Consider the following 22,036-nt stretch of genomic DNA (forward strand, 5'->3'; position numbering starts at 1 on the left):
GCGTGTAACTCATCTGGGCCAGGGGATTTGAAATTCCTTATACTAAACAAGGAAGCTTTCACTTTATCTATTGATAAATCAAAATACAGTCTGTCACTATCAAAATTCCTAAGAGGAAGGAAAGAGGTTCTGCTGTTTAGATTAGGGATAGAGAGATTTAGATCATTATATAGGTTTTTAAAGAACTCCAAGGCCATGAATTTTAATTTTAAGGGGTCATATTCCATATTGTTATCATCATTTTTAAGAGCCTCCACCAAGTTTTTATGTTTATGAATTACAGCAGATTTATGGAAATAACTATTATTTCTATCACCTAACGTAATCCATTTAGATCTAAAGTGGTGATACCAGTAAATTTCCTCTTGGTCTAGAATTTATTGATAGTCTTTCAAAGTGAGATCATTAAATTAGTCAGGAAAGGGTTGTCCCCAGAAGCTAATTTATTGAAAATATCTTGTATTCTATTAAAGATTCGCTTTTTCTATTAAAAATGTTTCCAAAAATAGTCTTATTCCACTCTAAAATGTTGCTTTTGAATCTATCTATATTCTGAGTCTAAGGGCTAGAAGATCTCCAAGAGTTCTTAACCTGGTTAGAGAAATCATCATGATTAATCCTTGGGGCAAGAAATTTGAAGTCCCTGTACCTATCTTTGACACTATCCTCACTTCTAATCTTAAGCCATGGACCAGAATGGTCAGATTTTAATAAAGGGATATTGATAATGAAACTAGCTTGAAATAACAGTCTCCAAGATTCATTTACAATAACTTTATCAATTTTTTCTTTTAGGTAACCTTTTTGCCAATTAAAAGAGTTACCTTTAGCCTCTATATCATGAAGGCCACAAACATTCAAGTAGTCAACAAACTCCTAAATATGATTAAGGTTGGCTGGACTGCCTCCTACTTTTTCTGATTCAAATAAAATAGAATTGAAATCCCCTGCAGCACACCAGGGTATGTTTATGGAGGAACTAAAATCCATTAGTTCATTCCAACAATTAACTCTCTGCCTACCTTGGAGACTAGCATAAACTGAAAAAAGGATCCACTTTTTTTTACCAGGACTATTGATTTTAAGGTGAATAAAGTGATTGGATGTTTTATAAACCGTAGCGTTAACTCTCTTGGAGTTCCAGCAACACCAAATGCCACCAAAGAACCCAACACTGTCTACCATGACTGATTCATCTAAATTTATTTTATTAATTATTTTATTAGTATTTTCTAAGCTAACTCTAGGTTCCAATAAAGCTATAAAATTAAGGTTATGAATGACAATTAAATCATTTACTAGCCTTGAGAAAGTCTTTCCGCTAGCGCCCCTATAGTTCCAAAATAAACAATTCATAAATTTTGGGTCTAAATGGTAGAAACATCCTTAGGATATTGGGTTCGACTCTTATTATTGTCCAAATGCTTGATATTTTCTGAATTAGTAGGATTGTCTTTACCTAGAATATCTATTTTCATAGACTTTTTTTTCTCAGGGGGCCTATCTGTGTGGGCATTATTAACCAATTATTAGAATTCCAATGGTAAACAGGATTAAGGCCAATAAGGTTCTGAATAGAGCTACTATACTCCTTATTATTCTGAAGCTCTTTCTGGATTCTATTCATCAAGAGTAAAGTATCTAAACTATCCTGATTATCTTTTGGTATGCTACTTGGATTATTGAAGGTATCATTCATAATACTTAATTGAGGATTATCCTCTCTACCGTTATCTAATTTTACAGTTTTAAGCAATTGTTTGTTTTTGGTTAATTTTTTATGCGAGTTATTTCTTATAATGTTATTTTTGTTATGTTCCAACTTAGGTAGAGACCTATCACTAATATTGACTTTTTTGAGTTTATGTTCATTTGGGGTCTTATGCGACTTAAAGGGTCCATCCTGACTCGTATCCTGATCAGAAGAGCCTAAGATATCATATCTTGATCCTGAGTATATCTCTTTACCTCTTCCATTATTAATATGGCTACTATTTATTTGGGTCTAGTTAGGTTTTTTCTTGAAAGGCTTTTTTGGTAGCATCCTTGTCTTTAGTGTTTTTAATATCTTTATTATCCTGAAATTGCTCAATGACCTCCTTTATCATATCTGATTCCCCTTGTTGTGTTCTCATTTTGAAATCATCATGATTCTTTTGGTTAACGTTATCATTATTTTGTTCAACAATTTCAGTGCATATCTCCTACCTATGTCCATATTTTCCACATTTAAAACAAATTAAGTGCAAACTCTCGTATTCAACCTTAAATTCTTAGCCTAGGACCTTAAAGGAGGGAACGAGAGTTTTTCTGAGATCTAATTCTATGCAAAATTCTGGCAAATCTACCTTTGGATAGCAGAGATGTATAGGGGTCAACTTTTAACATTGACCCTAGACAAGCTCCTACTTGCCACAAGAACTTTTCACTATATAATTCCAATGGAAGATCAGGGATACGCACCCATGAAGCAATTTTTCTAAAATTATAATCTTTTAGCCTAAATAAAGGTCTCCATCTCTGAACAAGGAGATAGTAGTCTAGGATCAACCAAGGCCCCCTTAAATCAAGCTCGCTTATAGTCCTCTATATCGTCAAATTTAAATAAAAAGAACTCATTATTAAGGTCTAAGATTTTGAGAGAACTATTTTTACCCCAAATATTATTTAACTTTTGAGTTAAATAGTTAAAGCTAACAGTTTTACCTAGAAGTTTGATTATTAAAGTAGATCTCCAGGGTGAACACCAATTTTCATAGTCCTCCAAAGGGATTTTTAAATTAGGGCACAAATCTTTAAGGTTTTCAAAAATTTCTTCTACTTCTTCATTATCTGGACCAAAGTTAAAGTCATCAAGAACAGATCTAACTATTTCTTCATCTCCTAAGACAATATCTACCTCTTTACGTTCAAGAACCTTATCTTTATACGAAACATAATCAGATCTAACAAGATTTGACGGCACCTGATTTGGCATCAGAGTAATATTGATCTCTTCCTGCATGCCTTCCCTCAGTTCTTTGAATGAAGATTCGTTAGCAATCTTTATCTTTTTTGTGCTTCGACTCATTTGATCAAGTTCTTCCATCGAACGCTTTTCAGATTCCAATTGCTTCATTCCTCAAAGCCACTAAGAAGGTGAATTTCTGTTGGAGCGACACCTTTGGATAATCGTGAGACCCCAAGGCACAGCGGCACCGAGGTTTGAAAAATGGGGGAAATTTAGGGAAAGAAGCTTAGTGGCGCACTCCTCTCTCTTAGCTTTTTGAAAATACGAGACTAATTCTTGGAATGTGCTCATCCATGTCATAAAGCTTCATTTATCAAGTAAAATACTTATCTTTTAAAACAAATGACTTTGCACTCTTCAAATAAATGAATCTACGTCAACAAAAATAACAAAAAAATGTCATTGGATTATTAACTTATATATTTAGATCTTAAAATGGGCGGAAAATGAACATGTAGTTTAGAGTTTATCACATTCTTATATGATCAATTTATCATCAACATAAGTCTAAGCTTTAACAATGATGAGACATGAATCAACAAAGCGTGACTTTAGAGTCAAAGTCATATGATGGAATTGTTGGCACAACAAGAATAATATCGAAAGGACTATATCAAACCTTTTAAAGATGAATTGCAAGTATATTTAATGATGTAGAAACCATATACAGGAAAGTAATAACTAGTTTCAAAGGGAAAAAAAAATAATTAGCAACATTATAACTGTTTAAATGTAAGTTAAGTGAAAGACTTAAATCGAGTGTAAGAGTTTTTACACTTATACTAGTGTGAGAAGATCATACGCTTTTCACTACGTCATAAATAAGCTTTTGGAGCGCTAACTTAGACAGCGGTTAATAAAAACCGCTTTATAATTATATATTTAGAGAGCGGTTAATAAAGAACCGCTCTTTAATCTCATTCTTGGAGAGCGGTTAATAAAGAACCGTTCTCTAATGTTATTAAAGTCATTTATAAATGAACACGCTCAACGCATTTCTTCTTCTTAGCTAGCAAAACTGGTCTCTTTTACTGTAAGTTTCTTCTTTTCTCTCTTATGTTTTCTTCATCTTCTCTGTTAGCCTGCTCTCTTTGTCTTCTTTCGCTAACAAATTAGTTTTTTTCCATCTGTGTACCTCTTCATTCTGTGTTAGCCTGTTCTCTTCATCTTCTTTATGCTAATTTTTCCACATCTGTAGGTACTTCTTTCTTCTTCTCTATGTTAACGGGGAATCATCCATTCCCTTTTTCTTTCTTTTTCTCTCTATTAATGTTAAAAATTATCCTATTAATTTGTTCTCTCTTTTTTCTCTGCTTACTTGTGTTTGGTTCATGCAAATGTAAACTGTTTGGTTAACACCAAATATATAAACTCAAGATTCAATTTTGATTTGTGATAAAAATGAAGAAAACTCACAAAGACATCAATTCTAAATTTTGATTTAAACGTAATAATAAATTTTTATTTTGTAACAGAAAACTAAAAAAAAAAAATCAATTTCAAATTTCAAATTCGTGGTCTACATTTATACTTTAGAGAGCAGTTCCATGCAGAACCACTTTCTAATTTTACACATATACTTTGGAGAGCGGTTCCACCTAAAAACGCTCTCTAATCTTAACATCAGATAGCGCTTGTTTAACCGCTCTCTTAAATATAATACATCTGATAGCGTAAGATTTTAGAACAGTTCTAAACGCTCTCTAATTCAAAACAGAACCGCTCTCAGATCTCCATTTTGGCGTAGTGTTTATACATATTGTATGATATTTAGCAACAAATTTATATCTACTTTTAAGAGATATATTATAAGAGACAAATGTATCAAATACATGTATCATTATAAGTTGGCCACATGTCTAAATAGAATTTGAAGTATTTATTACAATTTAATAAATTTTTATTAAAAATTATTTATTACAATTTAAAATTTTTTAATATAATAATGATCTTTTCTTATAAAAAATTATTTTCAATTAATTTTAAGGATTGATGTTAATATTTTTTTTATTTAATGATTGACAACTCATTATGACTTGTTATGTTGTTACTTGAATTGATAGTAGTTTGTAAAATTCAAGTGTATATGATACAAGGCAAACAAGCTCTGATGTTCACAAGTAGTTACTATTTCTTTTGGTGGATTCAATCCAAGAATATATTTTTTGACAAAGCAAAATTATTTTGGTAATTGAAGAAGAAAAATTAAATATCTAAGTTGAAATATTATTTTTAATTTTTATTAAAATGTACCAAAAAATAGTACTTTTTGTGATTAAACAATGATTGAAAAGAGATAGCACTTCAACTAAAAAAATGGAAATTTTGGGTAGTGTAGCTTTACCTTCATTTCTTTGCTTATTTTATTTATTTATCTATTTATTTTACATCACGTGTATGAATGATCTTGCATTTAGCTTCCATTCAAATTCTTTTATAAGTGTCATTCTTCTTTATTCGGAAGATATATTTAGTATAAGATGGAGTTAAATAGAAGGAAATACAAATAAATAAATAAAAAATCGTCTAAGACTAGCATATGATAGAAAAATTTGTTATTTAGAATGGTCTTGGGATTGGTTTATATAAAATTCAATATACTTTTTAAATCTATTTTTGTGAATGGTATGAGTCGTATGGACGGTTTAAAAGAAATTTATAAGATAGTTACTCGATGCAATCATGGGATAGTATATTCTTTATACTATATATAAAAAAATATTTGATCTTATCCTTTTATTTAGTGTTGTTTTTTCAATTAGAATTTGTCGACCAACAATACAAAATATTAGCACTTCATTTGTATGGATTTAGTTAATTAACGCTTAATGCCGTTTCCTTTTCTATATAAAACCATGCTATTATTTCATGCATATTTTGTGATTGTTTTTACTTTCCATTAAAATGGACAATTGAAGAGAAAAAAAAGTATTAAGAACTTAAATAATAAATCATACGTTTAATTCTATATCACTCTAGCTCGTATCATGGATGTTATAAGTAAATCTTTTTAATTTTTATAAGGCCATATAAAGAGAGTGTCCCTACCCTTTAAAATATGAATATATCTTAAAATATTCATTTTGTTAATTACCACTTATGCCAACACTTTATGTTCATCCGACTAAAGGATCGACATCCATTCTTCAGATTTCATTATCAGCTTTTCTAAGATTTGCTTTGAATCATTGATACTTCCAAAACTCTTAGAGATCAAGCATGATGTTAAAATATTTAATATTTTTTTACAGGTTATATATTTACGTGAATTGAAATATTAAACTAAAAAAAAACCTTAACCTTTTATTATTATATGATTTAAAGATTAAATGCCACAATCTTTTTTAAAAAATTATATCTTTATTAAAAATAAGCTTAAATTTTAATTAATACTTGTATCTCATATGAATAATTTGGCTCACACATAAAGCTTTTATATCTATTTAACAATAACAATATTTTGGAGAGCAAGAAATGAATGGATATATGGAGTATAGTGGAAAACACCACTCCGGTTTTTCTTGCTTGAACTTTCCCTCATTCTCTACCCTTTTGCAGCAATTGCAAATAATTGATCACCAACATCTATAACTATCCTTATCAAACATGTATAAAAAAATGCTACTATCATTTTCAGTTAGATTTTTTGATTCCTCAAATTCTAAAAGCCACGGTACAACACAGTACACCTATTAGCCATAGCATAAACTTGGGACCAAGATTGGCCATATATGCACCTAATTATAACAAGTAAATTTAATTTAATCATTGTTTATGGCTACTTTCTTTTGAGAGAAAGTTAATTTGACCCACAGCTTCTCCTTCATTCAGGGGTTTCACGAAACTTGAGTCATTGCATGTCTTCATTTTTGCGTTGGAATCATACAGAAAGTGAAGATAGAAACGTCTTTTAATTAATTAATAAGCGTTAATTTCAATCCAGTTAATAATAATAAAATTTTATTAAAAAAATATTTATTATATTTTTATAACTTCAATATAATTATTGTATTTTTTTTATAAATTTTTTTATTCGTGAAAGCTTAAATTAAGTCTAAACACTTAATTAATTAATACATAACAGAAAACAACACAAAAGGTTGCTTTGCTGAAGAAGAAGGGGGCACGATAATTATATGCACAAATATGTATAGTGGCTAATTAATAATAATAAATTATGGGTATTGTTAATATTAAATTCTTTAACTAATAATAAGATTAATAGTTGGCATTAATTAAAAGAGCACGATGAGTGCCTAGAACAGAGGGAAATAGAAAGAAGGCAACTTCTCCTAATCAAATGTTCCATTCTCCGATTCATATGAAACAAGACCTATAAAATTGGAGAAATATTAATAAGAAAAGAGGTTGTTGATGCTACAGATGAAGTATGAATATAATTAAGAGTGGATTGAGTTGAACTTGAACCTGGATGGGTCACTTTAGACAGACACAAAGGTTCCTTCCCACATGCTGATTCTACTTATTTAGAATAGAAAACAATTTGGATCCATTTAATAACCCCTTATTCTGTTGTTTATGCGCCTTATAATAATAGGGAGTGATGGATGTTTAACTTTAAAAACTATAATAAAAACTAATGAATGTGATTTATTTATTAAGACCCAAATAATGTTGCCTTGGTTGGCATTCCATTAAAACTGCATTATTCTTACTTGTATATCTCACCAAAGAAAATGCCTATTCTTTTTCAGGTGTTTGGTAGAAGTGGCTTTTACTTTCTTTTCTTTTCTTTTTTTTCTTTTTTCTTTTTTAGACTTTAGATTTAGAGAGTGGAAGTGGTTTATGTTTGGAGTGGAAGTGGATGTGGATATGGCTTTTTTGTTTGTCAACAGATAGGAAGATTGGGCCAATGTGCTCAATAATATCATGAAAATATGATATGGGCTTGAGTTCCTCTAGATGGGCTACAAGTTCAAAAATCGGCCTTGAATTTTCAATATATAGGAAAAGCATGTTATCCTGGTCATTAGTTGTTAAGAATGAGGGCCCTTGTCATTATTAAATTATTAAAAGTTACATTTTAAATTTTTTAAAGGAATTTTTAAAAATAAAAATTAATTAGTAGTTAAATATATTTTATTTCGTAAACATATATTGACTTTTAAAAGGTTTAGTTGTGTTTTTTATTCCTCCAATTTAAATTATGTGCAATTTTGATCTTTTAAGAATATTTTAACCTAATTAAGTTCTTCTATTTTTAAAATTATATAAATGTAAGTCCCCATTGGGTTTTTTACTTCCCGCAAATTTTTAATTTCCACCCAAACTTTTAGGGGGTTTATAATAGGATTAGAATATAAAGTTAAAAATAAAAAATTTAGTGAAATTTTGAAAGATTTGATAAAGCGTTAAATCATGGCTTGATGAAAAAAAATATTTTGTGTTAGAATTGATATTTTGGTAGGTTAATTTTGAGTAAAAGACAAATAAATTAATTTATAAATATTTTTAAAAATATATGAAATTTAGTAGTTTTGGATAGAAGAAAATTAATTAGGGACCAAATTTGATAATTTTAACTAAAGGAACCAAAAATATAATCTGTATTTAATTTTTATGTATTTATTTTTCTAAAAATTTCAAAAGTTGTGTGCTTTTAATTCTCGGGGAGGGATTAAAATCATATTGTTTTTGTTAAATTTAAATATTAAATATGAATATTTTTTTTATTAGTAAAACAAAATTTTCATACTTTCAAAAAGACCAAACATATATTTTAGGGCCTTCCTTATTGAAACACAGTTATTAACATAAAAAAATAATTAATTAATAATCCTATATAAGTAATACTAATCAAATCATATTATAATTGTTTTATGTCTTTTTCTTATGACATGACATGAGATATTGCATTTTTTATTAATATGGAAAGACCAAATCCACGCACAAGGAGCTTTTTCTATAAAGTGAAAATGGATTTAGATAAATGTGAATTATTTATCTTCTATCTAATTCGTTTGTAATTCATATCATAATTAATCTACACCATCCATTCAATTTTTGTATTTTGTGCTATAATGTGTAAACGTTAACCACATATGTATAATTTAATTTTCTTCAAGTCTCTATTTAAGTATTATAAATGCATTAAAAAAAATCAAAATGGCTATATTATATTTTTTTTTCCTATAAAAAGAAAACTAATACCAGATATTTAACAATCACAGGAGGGGGAAAAATTAAAAATATATAATTTTATCCGTTTGAGAATTATGAACAGTCTCATGCAAAATTTGCACTAGAAATTAAAGTCAAACCAAGAACACTTTTATTGGAAAATATGAAAAGTAACAATGCAAAATGACTCTAACTGTGCACGAGTGGCACGTGCTGGCATGGTATTAGGAGGGAAAGAGAGACGTAATAATAATTAATGATGTTTTTGACAATCCCATCACCAAACTGGCAAAAATAATAAATGGAGAGAAAAGGTTTCCCTTTTGCTTCATCATCAACTAAGCAATCAATTAATTTGACAACCCCTTTTTATGTCACCAATAATTCATATAAAAAAAAATATAATAAAATATTGAGAACCTACCATTTGAAATATTTAGATACTATTTTTTCAAGTCACTCTCCCAGCATGAGTTTTATTATGGCTGTAACTTTCATTTTTTGAAATTAAATCTATTATGTGACTTACAAATATTAATGCCTGCGTTCTCCATTTTTTGAATTGCAAGCGTTCAAATGCTATATGAATATTTGGATGTTTCCTTTTCATAAAAAAATACTTGCAATTTTAGACAAAATAACACTAAAAATTGTGGGCAAAGTAGTTTAGTCCACTTTTTTAAATTATTAAATTTTTGGTAGATAAAATCTTATAACAAAGAGATGTTGTTCAAATCAAAGATAAGAGAAGTCTTAAAACTCAAAAAACATTATAAAAATTTATATGATTTAAAAAAAATGCAGAGAATAAGCATGTTTGTTTGTATTTTTAAAAAGATAATTTTTTTTTAAAAACCAAACAAACATATTAAAGTTATCAAATAAGACTATTGCCTCACTATAACTTGAAAAGTTTTTTAGTATATTTTTTACAATACAAATTTGGTTAGTTCAATAAATTTATATAATTATTAGTTTCAGTATAACATTTCATTCAACAATAATAAAAAATATATTACTCATATATCTCTTGTTATATCTATTCGTTCCTCTAAAATATTTCTTTTCATAAAAGGTAAGTATTATTTTTTAAGCTTAGTGTTTATTAAATTGATAAATTTTTTAGGAAAAATATATAGCTGTCTTATTTTATTATTTTTGAATATATTTTATATAAAAATTATACATAAAATACAAAAGATATATGATTTCTTAAATACAAAATAAGTAATTGTAAATATCAATTTTTGCATCTCCGAAATGGCCTCCAATTTTTTTTTAATTTATAAAAATAAAATAATTTTACAAAAAAATAGAAAATTTTGACAAAAGGAGAGACCGGTTCCTAAAAACGGTATCCTTGTACTATGCAGTCTGAGACCTCAGTTTCAAAATTGACTTAATGCATGAAAAGAGAAAAGAGAAAGGCTCAGATATTTTGACATTTTATAAAATCTTAAAATGTAAGATTGAAGGTCGGTATAAATACATAAGGATGACAATGAGTAGGATTTCTCCTAAACCTGTTATCATGCCCACTAGGTCAAGAGAATGTTTGATTCTCATCTCGCACTCTGGGTTAACAACCCACATCAGAGGTCTCCCTCTTGATGCCTTAAAGATAGAGGAGGACGGAAGGTGTACTAATAAGTGTTAATCCTACTCGAAAAGGATTGAGCTAGCAGGATAGCTGGATAGAGGATAATACGGGATAAATGGTGTGTAAAAACTAATCACTGGGCAAGTGTACCTGTTGTCGAAGTAATATTATTAAAATTAAAATTAAAGTACCAAGTGTCGTATCCACAGGAACTATTATTAAGAAACTTTTCCTTAATTGTGTAATTGTTAATAAATATGAGAAATAAACCTTGTTGATGAAATTGCTAAAAGTAAAAGAATAATAAATTAAAAGGAACAGATATTCTAGTGAAAATAAATTATAAAAAATTATGACTAAAGGTATTCAATGTAAAAAGGCAAGTATCTAGACTGTAAATCCCCCTAAGTGTCCAAATAACTGAAATTCTTCTTCAACTACTTAGTTCCAAACCCTTATCGCTGCAGGAAATTTCAAATTAAATCAATACCTTTCTCAAGGATAATGATTCCTAACCCTCAGTTGATTAATCAGAATCTCTTCCTTAATTAATACCCCTAGGTTGCATTAAGTTCATTATGAATTCCATAATTAGGGTTAATCCTAATACAGAAAACTCACGTCTTTCTATCTCTAGAAATACATTCAAGTCTTTTTAATTGAGCAATGTTAATTTCATGCAGGAATTTTACTTAAATTCAAACAAGAAAACAAGATAGAGAAAATTGATACTACTCAATTAAACTCAAGAGAAAAGAACATGAAATAGCATTAGAAGAATTCCAGAAAATTTAGTCAATTAGGATTCATTATGTCTAGATACTCAAAAGAAAGTTAGAACCTAAACATCTTGAAATTAAAATTACAAAAGAGATGAAATAAAATGCTTAATCCCATCCTCTTGCCGTCTCTGAGTCTTTCGTCTCCAAAAACCGTCTCCCCAAGTTTGAGTTCAGTTCTCCTTTTATAGGAATTATCCTAGGGTTAATTTTCTCGCAAAAGTTAAATTTCTGACACGCGTAAAAGTACACGCCCAAGTACATGGCCATGTACTTAGCCGTGTACATCTCTGTTTTCTAATAGACGTCTTTCAAAGCTTTCCATCAAAGTACACGCTCATGTACACGGCCATGTATCTGGCCGTGTACATCTCTGGTCTTGATGATACACTTCAATTGACGCGACCAGTGAGATACACGCTCATATACACGGGCATGTACTTGCCCTTGTATATCTCTGGTTTCTTTTTCTTCAATTCTCGACATCTTTAAGACTTTCACTTCTTGATCCTTTTTCCTGAAATATGAATAAAATGAAATTAATAATAGTAAATTTTCTCAATGAATAGCTTAAAACTCTCAATTATCATTCATGAATTACAATGTAGGATCAAGTATAGAAAGCATTTATCAAATTCCCCCAGACTTGAACGATTGCTTGTCCCCAAGCAAAGAAATGGATCAATTTTACCCTTGACAACAAAGAAGCAAATTCCTGATATTTTTATTATTATTGTTGTTTTTTTTATTTTATTTTTCAAATTTTTTTTTATTTTTATTTTTATTTTTTATTTATTTATTTTTTTAGAGGGATAGTAATTCTTAAACATCAAATTGTGCCTTCTTTTGCTCTCAACCTTTGTAACTTCAGACAGAACTGAATAAGGACCTCTCTACCATTAGCTCTTAAAATTCAATTCAAAACTTTGAATCCTTCCACAAGGTATTATTTAATTTTCTTTACTTTGAGCCATGATCGGCTAATAGGGTGCATTTTATGCTCCATCCCAATTAGCACAAGGTATTAATGAAAAATTCCACCCCTTGCTTTCCACATCGGTACCTCAAACAATTTCGGGGTTCTAGGATGTGGTATCCGGACATTGCCTGCAATCCACATTCAACTAATTATGCTTCTATGGCATGCTCTTTTATTTCTGAGCAGAGCCCCAATTTTTCAGATATTAACGATTCTTAAAAAAAAAAAATTTGCATACATTCAAGGGCATAGATTCAAGGTCCTCAAATCAGAAAAATCTACCGATACTTCAATTGAGAAACAATCAAAAACACAAATCCAATATCTAGAATAACTGCATATGAATCTTTATTATTATTTTTATTTTTTTTATTTTCAGGAATATCATCTTCTATGCAACAATAAAATTGACTCAGTATTGCTCAAGAATAAAACAACAATTCAGTTCAAACATCTATAATTATCTACCCCACAGTGTAAGATTTGCATTGTCCTCAATCAAATAGAAGAGTTAGAGTGCAACTGAAACTTCCCTGAAGAGTAAGTAAATAAGCAAAGAATCTTGGGAAGCAAAACTAATCTGAGATTGACTTGAAAAGGAAACCTGATTAAAATTGATTTATAAGAAGATTTAACTCAGTTCATAATGACAAGAGGAGTAGAACGATCAAAATAATGCGATAAAGAAACAGAAGTAATAAACAGACAAAAGCAATTTAAATCATAAAAAATAACATAAGTAAAAAATTCAACAACTAAGACTCCTAATTGCAGACTAAACTGCGCATCATCTAAGTCTTCATCATCTATACTAAGAAAGTGGTCAGAAGGAGATGGGGTTCATGCTGGGGCGAGGACGCTTATTCAAAATATAAATAAATGAGCAAATAAATAACTAAATTAAAATAAACTAAACCAACCTAACCTAAACTATTCAATGTAATTCAACATTCAACATGCAACATTCAACATGGAGGAGTTTAAACTCCTCATTTGCAAAAGTTTGCAGTTGACCCCCTTGGTACAGTTTCAGCCTATGTTCATTCACCTTAAAATTTCCTTTTTCTGGATGAGTTAATTCAATTATACCACAAGGAAATACCTTATGCACAGTAAACGGTCCAGACCAATGGGATTTGAGTTTACCTGGGAATAATTTGAGGCGAGAGTTGTACAACAGTACTAAATCACCTTTTTGAAATAGTTTACCTCCCTTGAATTTTTTATGATGGTAGACCTTCAATTTTTCATCTGGCGGTTCATTAATGGATGGGTTGCGTTGCTTCTCTGATTTTCACTCCAAAACTTTGAAGTCTCTCTTTCTCCATAATGGCTTAGTGGCTTCTAAATGACACCACTGTTCTTGAGTTACCAAGCTCATATCATCTTTTCCTCTATCATGAACTAAGCTTCTTTCCAATGGGTTTGAAATCAAGAATTCCTTTGCACAATCAGAAACATAATCATTAATTACATTAATAAAGTAGCAAGAATCATCTTGTTTCAAAGACTTTTTTATCACTTCAGGAATTTTGAAAGTGACTTTTTCATCTCCAACCCTCAAAATTAACTTTCCATCCCTCACATCAATTATAGCCCCTGTAGTAGCTAAAAATGGACGACCTAAGATCAAGGGAACATTAGTGTCCTCGTCCATATCAAGAATCACAAAATCAACAGGAAAAATAAATTTGTCTACTTTTACAAGCACATCCTCAATGATACCCCTAGGATATTTAATTGACCTATCAGCTAATTGAATACTCATCCTAGTTGGCCTAGGTTCCCCTAAACCTAATTTCTTAAAAACAGAATATGGCATCAAATTAATGCTAGCACCTAAATCAGCTAAAGCCCTATCAACTATCAATCTACCAATGAGACAAGGAAGATTAAAACTCCCTGGATCTTTTAATTTTTCGGGCATCTTGTTTTGCAGAATTGCTGAGCATTCTTCATTCAGAGTTACTGTGGCCAACTCCTCCAATTTCTTCTTGTTGGACAATAGATCCTTCAGAAATTTGGCGTACTTGGGCATCTGTGCCAAGGCATTAACAAACGGTAAATTAATATGAAGCTGACGAAATAAGGAAAGAAATTTACCAAACTGTTCATTGTCTCTGTCCTTCTTCAATCTAGCTGGGTAGGGAAGTGGGGGTATGAATTCTTTCACTACAGGGGGCTTTTCCACATTCTCCTCTTGACATTTATCCTCCTCTTCAACTGCATCTTTTTCTGTTTCTTGCTTCCCCTTCTCTTGTAATGTTCTGCCACTCCTTAATGTTACTGCATTGACCTGCTCCCTAGGATTAGTCTCAGTATTGTTAGGCAAGCTTCCTTGGGGTCTTTCTGAGAGGAGTCTAGAAATTTGACAACAACTGAATTTCTAAATTATGAATAGAGGCTTGTTGATTTCTTAGTGCTGTCTCAGTGGATTAGAACCAAGATTCTGAAGTTTGAATGAATTTGGTCATCAACTCCTCAAGGTTTGACTTCTTTTCAGCTGGGGGTGGTGGTGGATGTGAAGCTTGTTGAAATCCTGGGAGTGTGTTGTTCTGCATTGGCTGTTGGTTGTTGTTCCATGGTTGGTTTGCATAGTTCCTCCAGCCCGGATTATTCATGCCATTATAATTTTGATAAGGTGGTATGTTTCCTATCACATTGGCATATTCTTTCTGAGTAGCTCGACACTCATGATTAGGGTGGCCTCCTCCGCAAATATCACATCTCATTACCGGAGCAACTTGATGGTTAACAGATAGACCATCAATCTTCTTCCCTAAGGCTTCCACTTGCATTGCCAAGGATGTTACTGCATCAAGACTATAGATCCCCGCCGATTTTGCAGGTTTGGATCGAGTGGAGCTCCATTGATAGTTGTTCATTGCCATTTCTTCAAACAGTTCTTGTGCAGCCCTTGGTGTCTTGCTATTTAAAGTGCCCCCAGCTGCAGCATCTATCATTTGTCTTGTGGCTGTGTTTAATCCATTGTAGAAGGTTTGCACTTGAAGCCAGTCCGGAATCCCATGATGTGGGCATTTCCGCAACAATTCCTTGAACCTCTCCCATGTATCGTATAATGTCTCTGACTCCAACTGATAGAAGGAAGAGATATCGTTCCTCATTTTGGCAGTTTTCGCGGGAGGGAAATATTTTGCCAAGAATTTTTCTGCCATAGCCTCCCATGAAGTGATAGACCCTCGTGGGAGAGAATTCAACCATTGCTTTGCTCTGCTCCTGAGAGAAAATGGAAATAGTCTCAAGCGGATTGCATCATCAGTAGCTCCATCGATCTTGAAAGTATCACAAATTTCTAGAAAATTTGCAATGTGAGCATTGGGGTCTCCGTCTTGCAACCCATCAAACTGGACAAACTGCTGAACCATCTGAATAACATTGGGCTTTATTTCAAAATTTCCTTGCACATCCGGACGGACAATGCTAGACTCTGTCCCTGTTAATGATGGACGAGCATAATCGAACATGGTCATTGGTTGATCTTCGTTGTTTGCCATTCCTTCCATGTGTGTTTGTGCGTTTTCCCTCTGTACTAGCAGTCGTCTCTCTTTTTGAATTTTTTTGCAAAGTTCTTTTGATTTCTGGGTCAAATTCAAATAGTTCTTCAGATAGTGCAGTAGAACGAGTTTTGATCATACACTAGAAAAATCAACTCCTAAAAAGAATGAAAGCAAAATAGTTAAGTTAATTCAAGATTAAAGAAATAAATAAAATTAGTAAATACGTAATAAAGGGAATCCTAATTAAACAGTCCCCGGCAACGGCGCCAAAAACTTGGTGTGTAAAAACTGATCACTGGGCAAGTGTACCCGTTGTCGAAGTAATATTATTAAAATTAAAATTAAAGTACCAAGTGTCGTATCCACATGGACTGTTATTAAGAAACTTTTCCTTAATTGCGTAATTGTTAATAAATATGAGAAATAAACCTTGTTGATGAAATTGCTAAAAGTAAAAGAATAATAAATTAAAAGGAACAGATATTCTAGTGAAAATAAATTATAAAAAATTATGACTAAAGGTATTCAATGTAAAAAGGCAAGTATCTAGACTGTAAATCCCCCTAAGTGTCCAAATAATTGAAATTCTTCTTCAACTACTTAGTTCCAAACCCTTATCGCTGCAGGAAATTCCAAATTAAATCAATACCTTTCTCAAGGATAATGATTCCTAACCCTCAGTTGATTAATCAAAATCTCTTCCTTAATTAATACCCCTAGGTTGCATTAAGTTCATTATGAATTCCATAATTAGGGTTAATCCTAATACAGAAAACTCACATCTTTCTATCTCTAGAAATACATTCAAGTCTTTTTAATTGAGCAATGTTAATTTCATGCAGGAATTTTACTCAAATTCAAACAAGAAAACAAGATAGAGAAAATTGATACTACTCAATTAAACTCAAGAGAAAAGAACATGAAATAGCATTAGAAGAATTCCAGAAAATTTAGTCAATTAGGATTCATTACGTCTAGATACTCAAAAGAAAGTTAGAACCTAAACATCTTGAAATTAAAATTACAAAAGAGATGAAATAAAATGCTTAATCCCATCCTCTTGCCGTTTCTGAGTCTTTCGTCTCCAAAAACTGCCTCCCCAGGTTTGAGTTCAGTTCTCCTTTTATAGGAATTATCCTAGGGTTAATTTTCTCGCAAAAGTTAAATTTCTAACACGCGTAAAAGTACACGCCCAAGTACATGGCCATGTACTTGGCCATGTACATCTCTGTTTTCTAATAGACGCCCTTCAAAGCTTTCCATAAAAGTACACGCTCATGTACACGTCCATGTATATGGCCGTGTACATCTCTGGTCTTGATGATACACTTCAATTGACGCGACCAGTGAGATACACGCTCATATACACGGGCATGTACTTGCCCTTGTATATCTCTGGTTTCTTTTTCTTCAATTCTCGACATCTTTAAGGCTTTCACTTCTTGATCCTTTTTCCTGAAATATGAATAAAATGAAATTAATAATAGTAAATTTTCTCAATGAATAGCTTAAAACTCTCAATTATCATTCATGAATTACAATGTAGGATCAAGTATAGAAAGCATTTATCAATAAACAATAGTAATAGTTTGAGATAGTAATAGCTCGACTGGTGTACTTATAAAATACCCCCTCTCCCTACCAGACGGGGGAAAAAAAATTTTAAAAAATTGAGAGATCTAAAAAGAAAAGAACAAATTTTTGGAAAAAAAAAAGAAGCAACAAGTTTACGGGGAAGATTTTCTGGATAGTAAAAGTATTTTTAGAAGATCTTATATTAAAAAAAATATATCATAGAAAAAAGGTAACCAAAAAACTTAACTGAGAAGAAAGAGGAAGAAAAATCATATTTGACATAGGTTAATATCACCCACCCACTGCAGCTCTACTCCATTATCTTCTCAGACTCTCGCACAACAAAGCTTCTTTCAGTTAAATGGATTGTTTTTTACTCTCAATTCTATTGAGCATCAGTAGTATATAAATACTTTTTCATTTCTATTGAAAAGTGATGTGCACTCGTGACTGAACGTTCATATATTAATTTTTACGATAATGTCTAATCATTTTATTTCAAAAAAATAGGTAAAAGATTGAAAAAAATTGGTATGGATTTGATGTTTTATCTGCACTTTCCCATCTCACATACTTTATACCTTCATTTGTATATGTTAAATATCTTTAGTGATTATTTTAGCTTTTCAAATTATATCTGAACATTCCTTGTTTCGTTATCCTGTTCATGCATGTTTCAATTTTTTTTTCTTTTCAAAAATATAAATTGTTATTATGTATTTAGGAACTATTGTTAAAATAGATTTTAGTTGCTGTTAATTTTATATCTAAGTTTGTTTTATTTTTTTTGACATTTTATTTGAACATTTATTTTATACTATAAATTTAGACATTTTATTATGTATATAATAATAAAATAATAATTTTTTTAATATATCATCCCATATTTGATTGCTATCTAGTAATTAAATTTTAATATATTTTTTATTTTTTATATTTTTGAGTTATTATTATTATTATTATATGAGATAGATATAAATGAATTGAAGAATCAAATTTTTTTATATGTTCTTTTATTTTATTTTATTTTTCATTTATTTAGCCATTCATTTTTTATATCGATATAATTTCATATAAGTTTGTGTGTCATTCTTTTCTATTATTATGCTAAATTATAAAAAAAATTATTATAACAAAATTTATCTAAAATTAAACAAGTAGATAATACAATATTTGTATCGATTTATAACATTAACGTGTATTTACTCTACTGTCATATGTTATAAATTGATAACACTTTTGTATACCAACGTTACTTTAGGTTTTACACAATATTAATATATTAAAAATCTTATCCGATTTCTAAAGTAATCAATTTTATCATTATTATTTTTATTAATTAAAATCTATCATTTATAACATTTTTATTATATCAGTGCAACGATTTATAGTATTATTGTGTAGCGTCTCTATCTTTATACGCTCTAAGACATAAAGGCTTTTGTTTATCAACGTTAACTCAGGTCTTATGCAATATAAATTTATCAAATAAAATTTTAATCTTTCATTAAATAACTATTTTCTTTAATTAATTTAAATATATTTATTCTTTTCATCGAATAGAATTAATTTCATATTATAATTTTTCTTAAGTCAAATTTCAAATTTTGATAAATTAAATAACTGTCATTTGTTCATTTTATTATATGAATTTTTTACAACATTAATATGTAATTTACATTATCTTCAATTGTTTAACTATTATAAGAGATTTATGTATAGCCTATGCTATATTAAATTCTCTTTCAACCTTAATCATAATTTAAATATAAATTCAAATATTTCATTTACAAATAAAAATACTTTTTAGCGACTTACAATATAGTTGTGTGATCTTCCTTCACCTTTTGTATTATTTTTCGTAGAGTACATGTATAACCACATTATCTTGTATCCTAAACATTATAATTTTATAAAAATAATTTTAATTTCAAATTAAATTTTCTTTTACTAAACTTTTTTTAGTCAACTAACTTCAGAATGTTTAGATAAAACTACATGACTTTGAATTCTCTATTGCACCTAGGGATACGTAAGAGAGAGAATCAGACCCGTCAAGTTAAAATAATTTTTAAGGTATCCATTAACATTTTAATAAATAATTTGTCTTCTTTTAAAATAAATAATAATAATAATAATAATAATAATAATAATAATAATAATAATAATAATAAATGTTTAGGGGTTAAATAAATATTTTTTAAAATTAAGATAAATTTGCACAATTAATTTAAGGTAATCATTTTTAAATGAACGTTATAGGGTGCTAATACCTTCTCTACACGTAAATGACTCCCGGACTAATTTTTGGTTTCAAAGATCATATTATTTCTAAGTATTTTCAAGGTTTTCTTAAATTAAACTTTGGTGGCGACTCCTCTGATTTTAAAAAAAATATTTTTATTCTTAAAAAATATTTTTTTTTAAACTCACATTTTTGCCATACCGTTGCGACAATAATATGAATATGATTGTTTGAGTAAATATTCAAATCTTTCTCTAAAAAATTCACAAAATCAAATTTAAATTCCTAAAAAAGATATCAAATAATCGCTAATTCCTCCCTAAATATATTAGTCTCTCTTCTAAAATATCCTTATTTAATTTAATGAAATCATCTACGTGGTTCATTAATTGATTTATATGACACATGTAATTTTCATCTTGTAATAATTAAGTTTTAACACTCAAATATGACTACTTTAATTTTTTTAGTCGTTTTGTCAATATTTTTATCATTTCCTTTAATAAAATAATTAATGTTCATTTGAAAAATAAAAATAAGAACCTTTAATTAAGATATTGTGCATTTATAACATTTTGATATCCCTTTTATTAATATACTTAGTCTAAATAAAATTTAAATGTATCATTGATTAATATGCAATAAAATATATTAAATTAAATAAATAATAAAATACTTTTAATGAAACTCAAGAGAATTTAAACTAAATTTATGTTATATTATTCATGCAACAAAAAAAAATAAATTAATAAATATAAAAAATTTAAATATTTTTATTTTAATATCTTTTTATTAAAACCTATATATAAGTAAAAAAAAAATTAAATGGGTATTAAATTAATGTACAAGTTTTAAAAAATTTTACACAATAATTTAATTATGATTTGTCATACCAAATAAAAATAATTAATAATAAAAATATGCTTATGTTATATTCTAGTTAATTGATAGTGTGAAAATTGTTTTATACTAACAATGTACTAAATAATAATACATAAAAAACATAATAAAAATAAAATAACTATACGATGTGTGTTGTGGTACCCTAAAAAAATTTTATGGGTACTGTACTCAAAAAATTTAGACTAATAAAAAAGAAACACGTGTCAAGTTAAAAAAAATTATTATATATAATTTATTTAAAGTTATATTATTTATATTATTTATTACATAATTTATTATTATTATTATCATTATTATTATTATGTATACTTAATTTTTTTTTATTTCAAATAAAATATAATTTATATTAAATTTATTTAATAATAAATTGTTATATTTGTTATTTTAAACAAGTTAAAAACCAGTTAAATTTTTAAATAAAAATAATGTGCAATCAAAATTAAACTAATTAAAATAAAAAAATATTATATTAATATATTTTCATATTCTTAATTTTATTATTATTAATATTTAATTTTTTAATTATTATATTAATATATTATGTTATAATTATTTTTTATTTATAATAAATAAAAATTACTTAAATATAAATTATATTTTATTTAAAATAAATAAAAAAATTATACTAAAAATAAAAAATTAAATATACAATATATATATAATAAGACTATGTAATAAATAATATAATTTTAATAAATTATATATAATAATTTTTTTAAACTTGATACATATATCTTTTTATTGGTCTAAATTTTTTGAGTATGATACCCACAAAATTTTTTTAAAGTACCACAGAATTTACTTATACACATTTTATCATAACTAAAGATAAAAATTAGAATAACACTTTAGAAACTGTTTGAAAATGAAAATTTTAAAAGGAAGAAGTAGAAAAGTAAATTTTATATTTTAAATTAATATTTGAATATAAAAATATAACTAACATATTAATTATATATTTATCATATTTTTAATTTTTAATTTAAAAATTAAAAATGTTATTTTCTCTATTTTTTTCTAAAAATTCTCTTCCGAATATATCCTTTATATGATATATTAGTTTCGATTTTAAAAAGGCAAGTAAAATATTTAAAGATAACAATTATAAAAAATTTAAATTATATTAAATAGTAAAATACTATATGAACTATATAATTTATTCACTTTTCTATATATATATATATATATATATATAAAGATGAAGTTTAAATAATGAAATAAAATTATCTAGATTTCATATTTTGTAATTTTTTTATTTTAATATTTTTTTACCAAAAGATTTAAAT

General features: G+C 28.4%; 1 protein-coding gene and 1 non-coding gene across 2 annotated transcripts; one reads left to right on the plus strand and one right to left on the minus strand.

Moving 5' to 3' along the window:
* Positions 1–13,803: 13,803 nt before the first annotated feature.
* Positions 13,804–16,033, minus strand: LOC113848267. Its single transcript, XM_027477717.1, has 3 exons — positions 14,988–16,033; positions 14,068–14,869; positions 13,804–13,950 (listed from the first exon to the last, which is right to left on the minus strand). The coding sequence occupies exons 1-3, from the start codon at positions 16,031–16,033 to the stop codon at positions 13,804–13,806; spliced, it is 1,995 nt and encodes a 664-aa protein (XP_027333518.1).
* Positions 15,531–15,637, plus strand: LOC113848603. Its single transcript, XR_003501867.1, has one exon. It is a non-coding gene; the product is annotated as a small nucleolar RNA R71 (small nucleolar RNA).
* Positions 16,034–22,036: the final 6,003 nt, after the last annotated feature.

Source organism: Abrus precatorius, unplaced genomic scaffold (genome assembly GCF_003935025.1).
Source record: "Abrus precatorius isolate BTA unplaced genomic scaffold, Abrus_2018 Scaffold8, whole genome shotgun sequence".
NCBI classification, from domain to species: domain Eukaryota; kingdom Viridiplantae; phylum Streptophyta; class Magnoliopsida; order Fabales; family Fabaceae; genus Abrus; species Abrus precatorius.

Coding starts and splice junctions, on each gene's coding strand:
- LOC113848267 (XM_027477717.1), bottom strand. CDS start 16,033: ATGGAAGGAATGGCAAACAACGAAGATCAACCAATGACCATGTTCGAT. Junction 14,870..14,987: donor AAGAAGTCAAACCTTGAGGA/GTTGATGACCAA, acceptor TCAAATTTCTAG/ACTCCTCTCAGAAAGACCCC. Junction 13,951..14,067: donor ATGGAAAGTTAATTTTGAGG/GTTGGAGATGAA, acceptor GATTGTGCAAAG/GAATTCTTGATTTCAAACCC.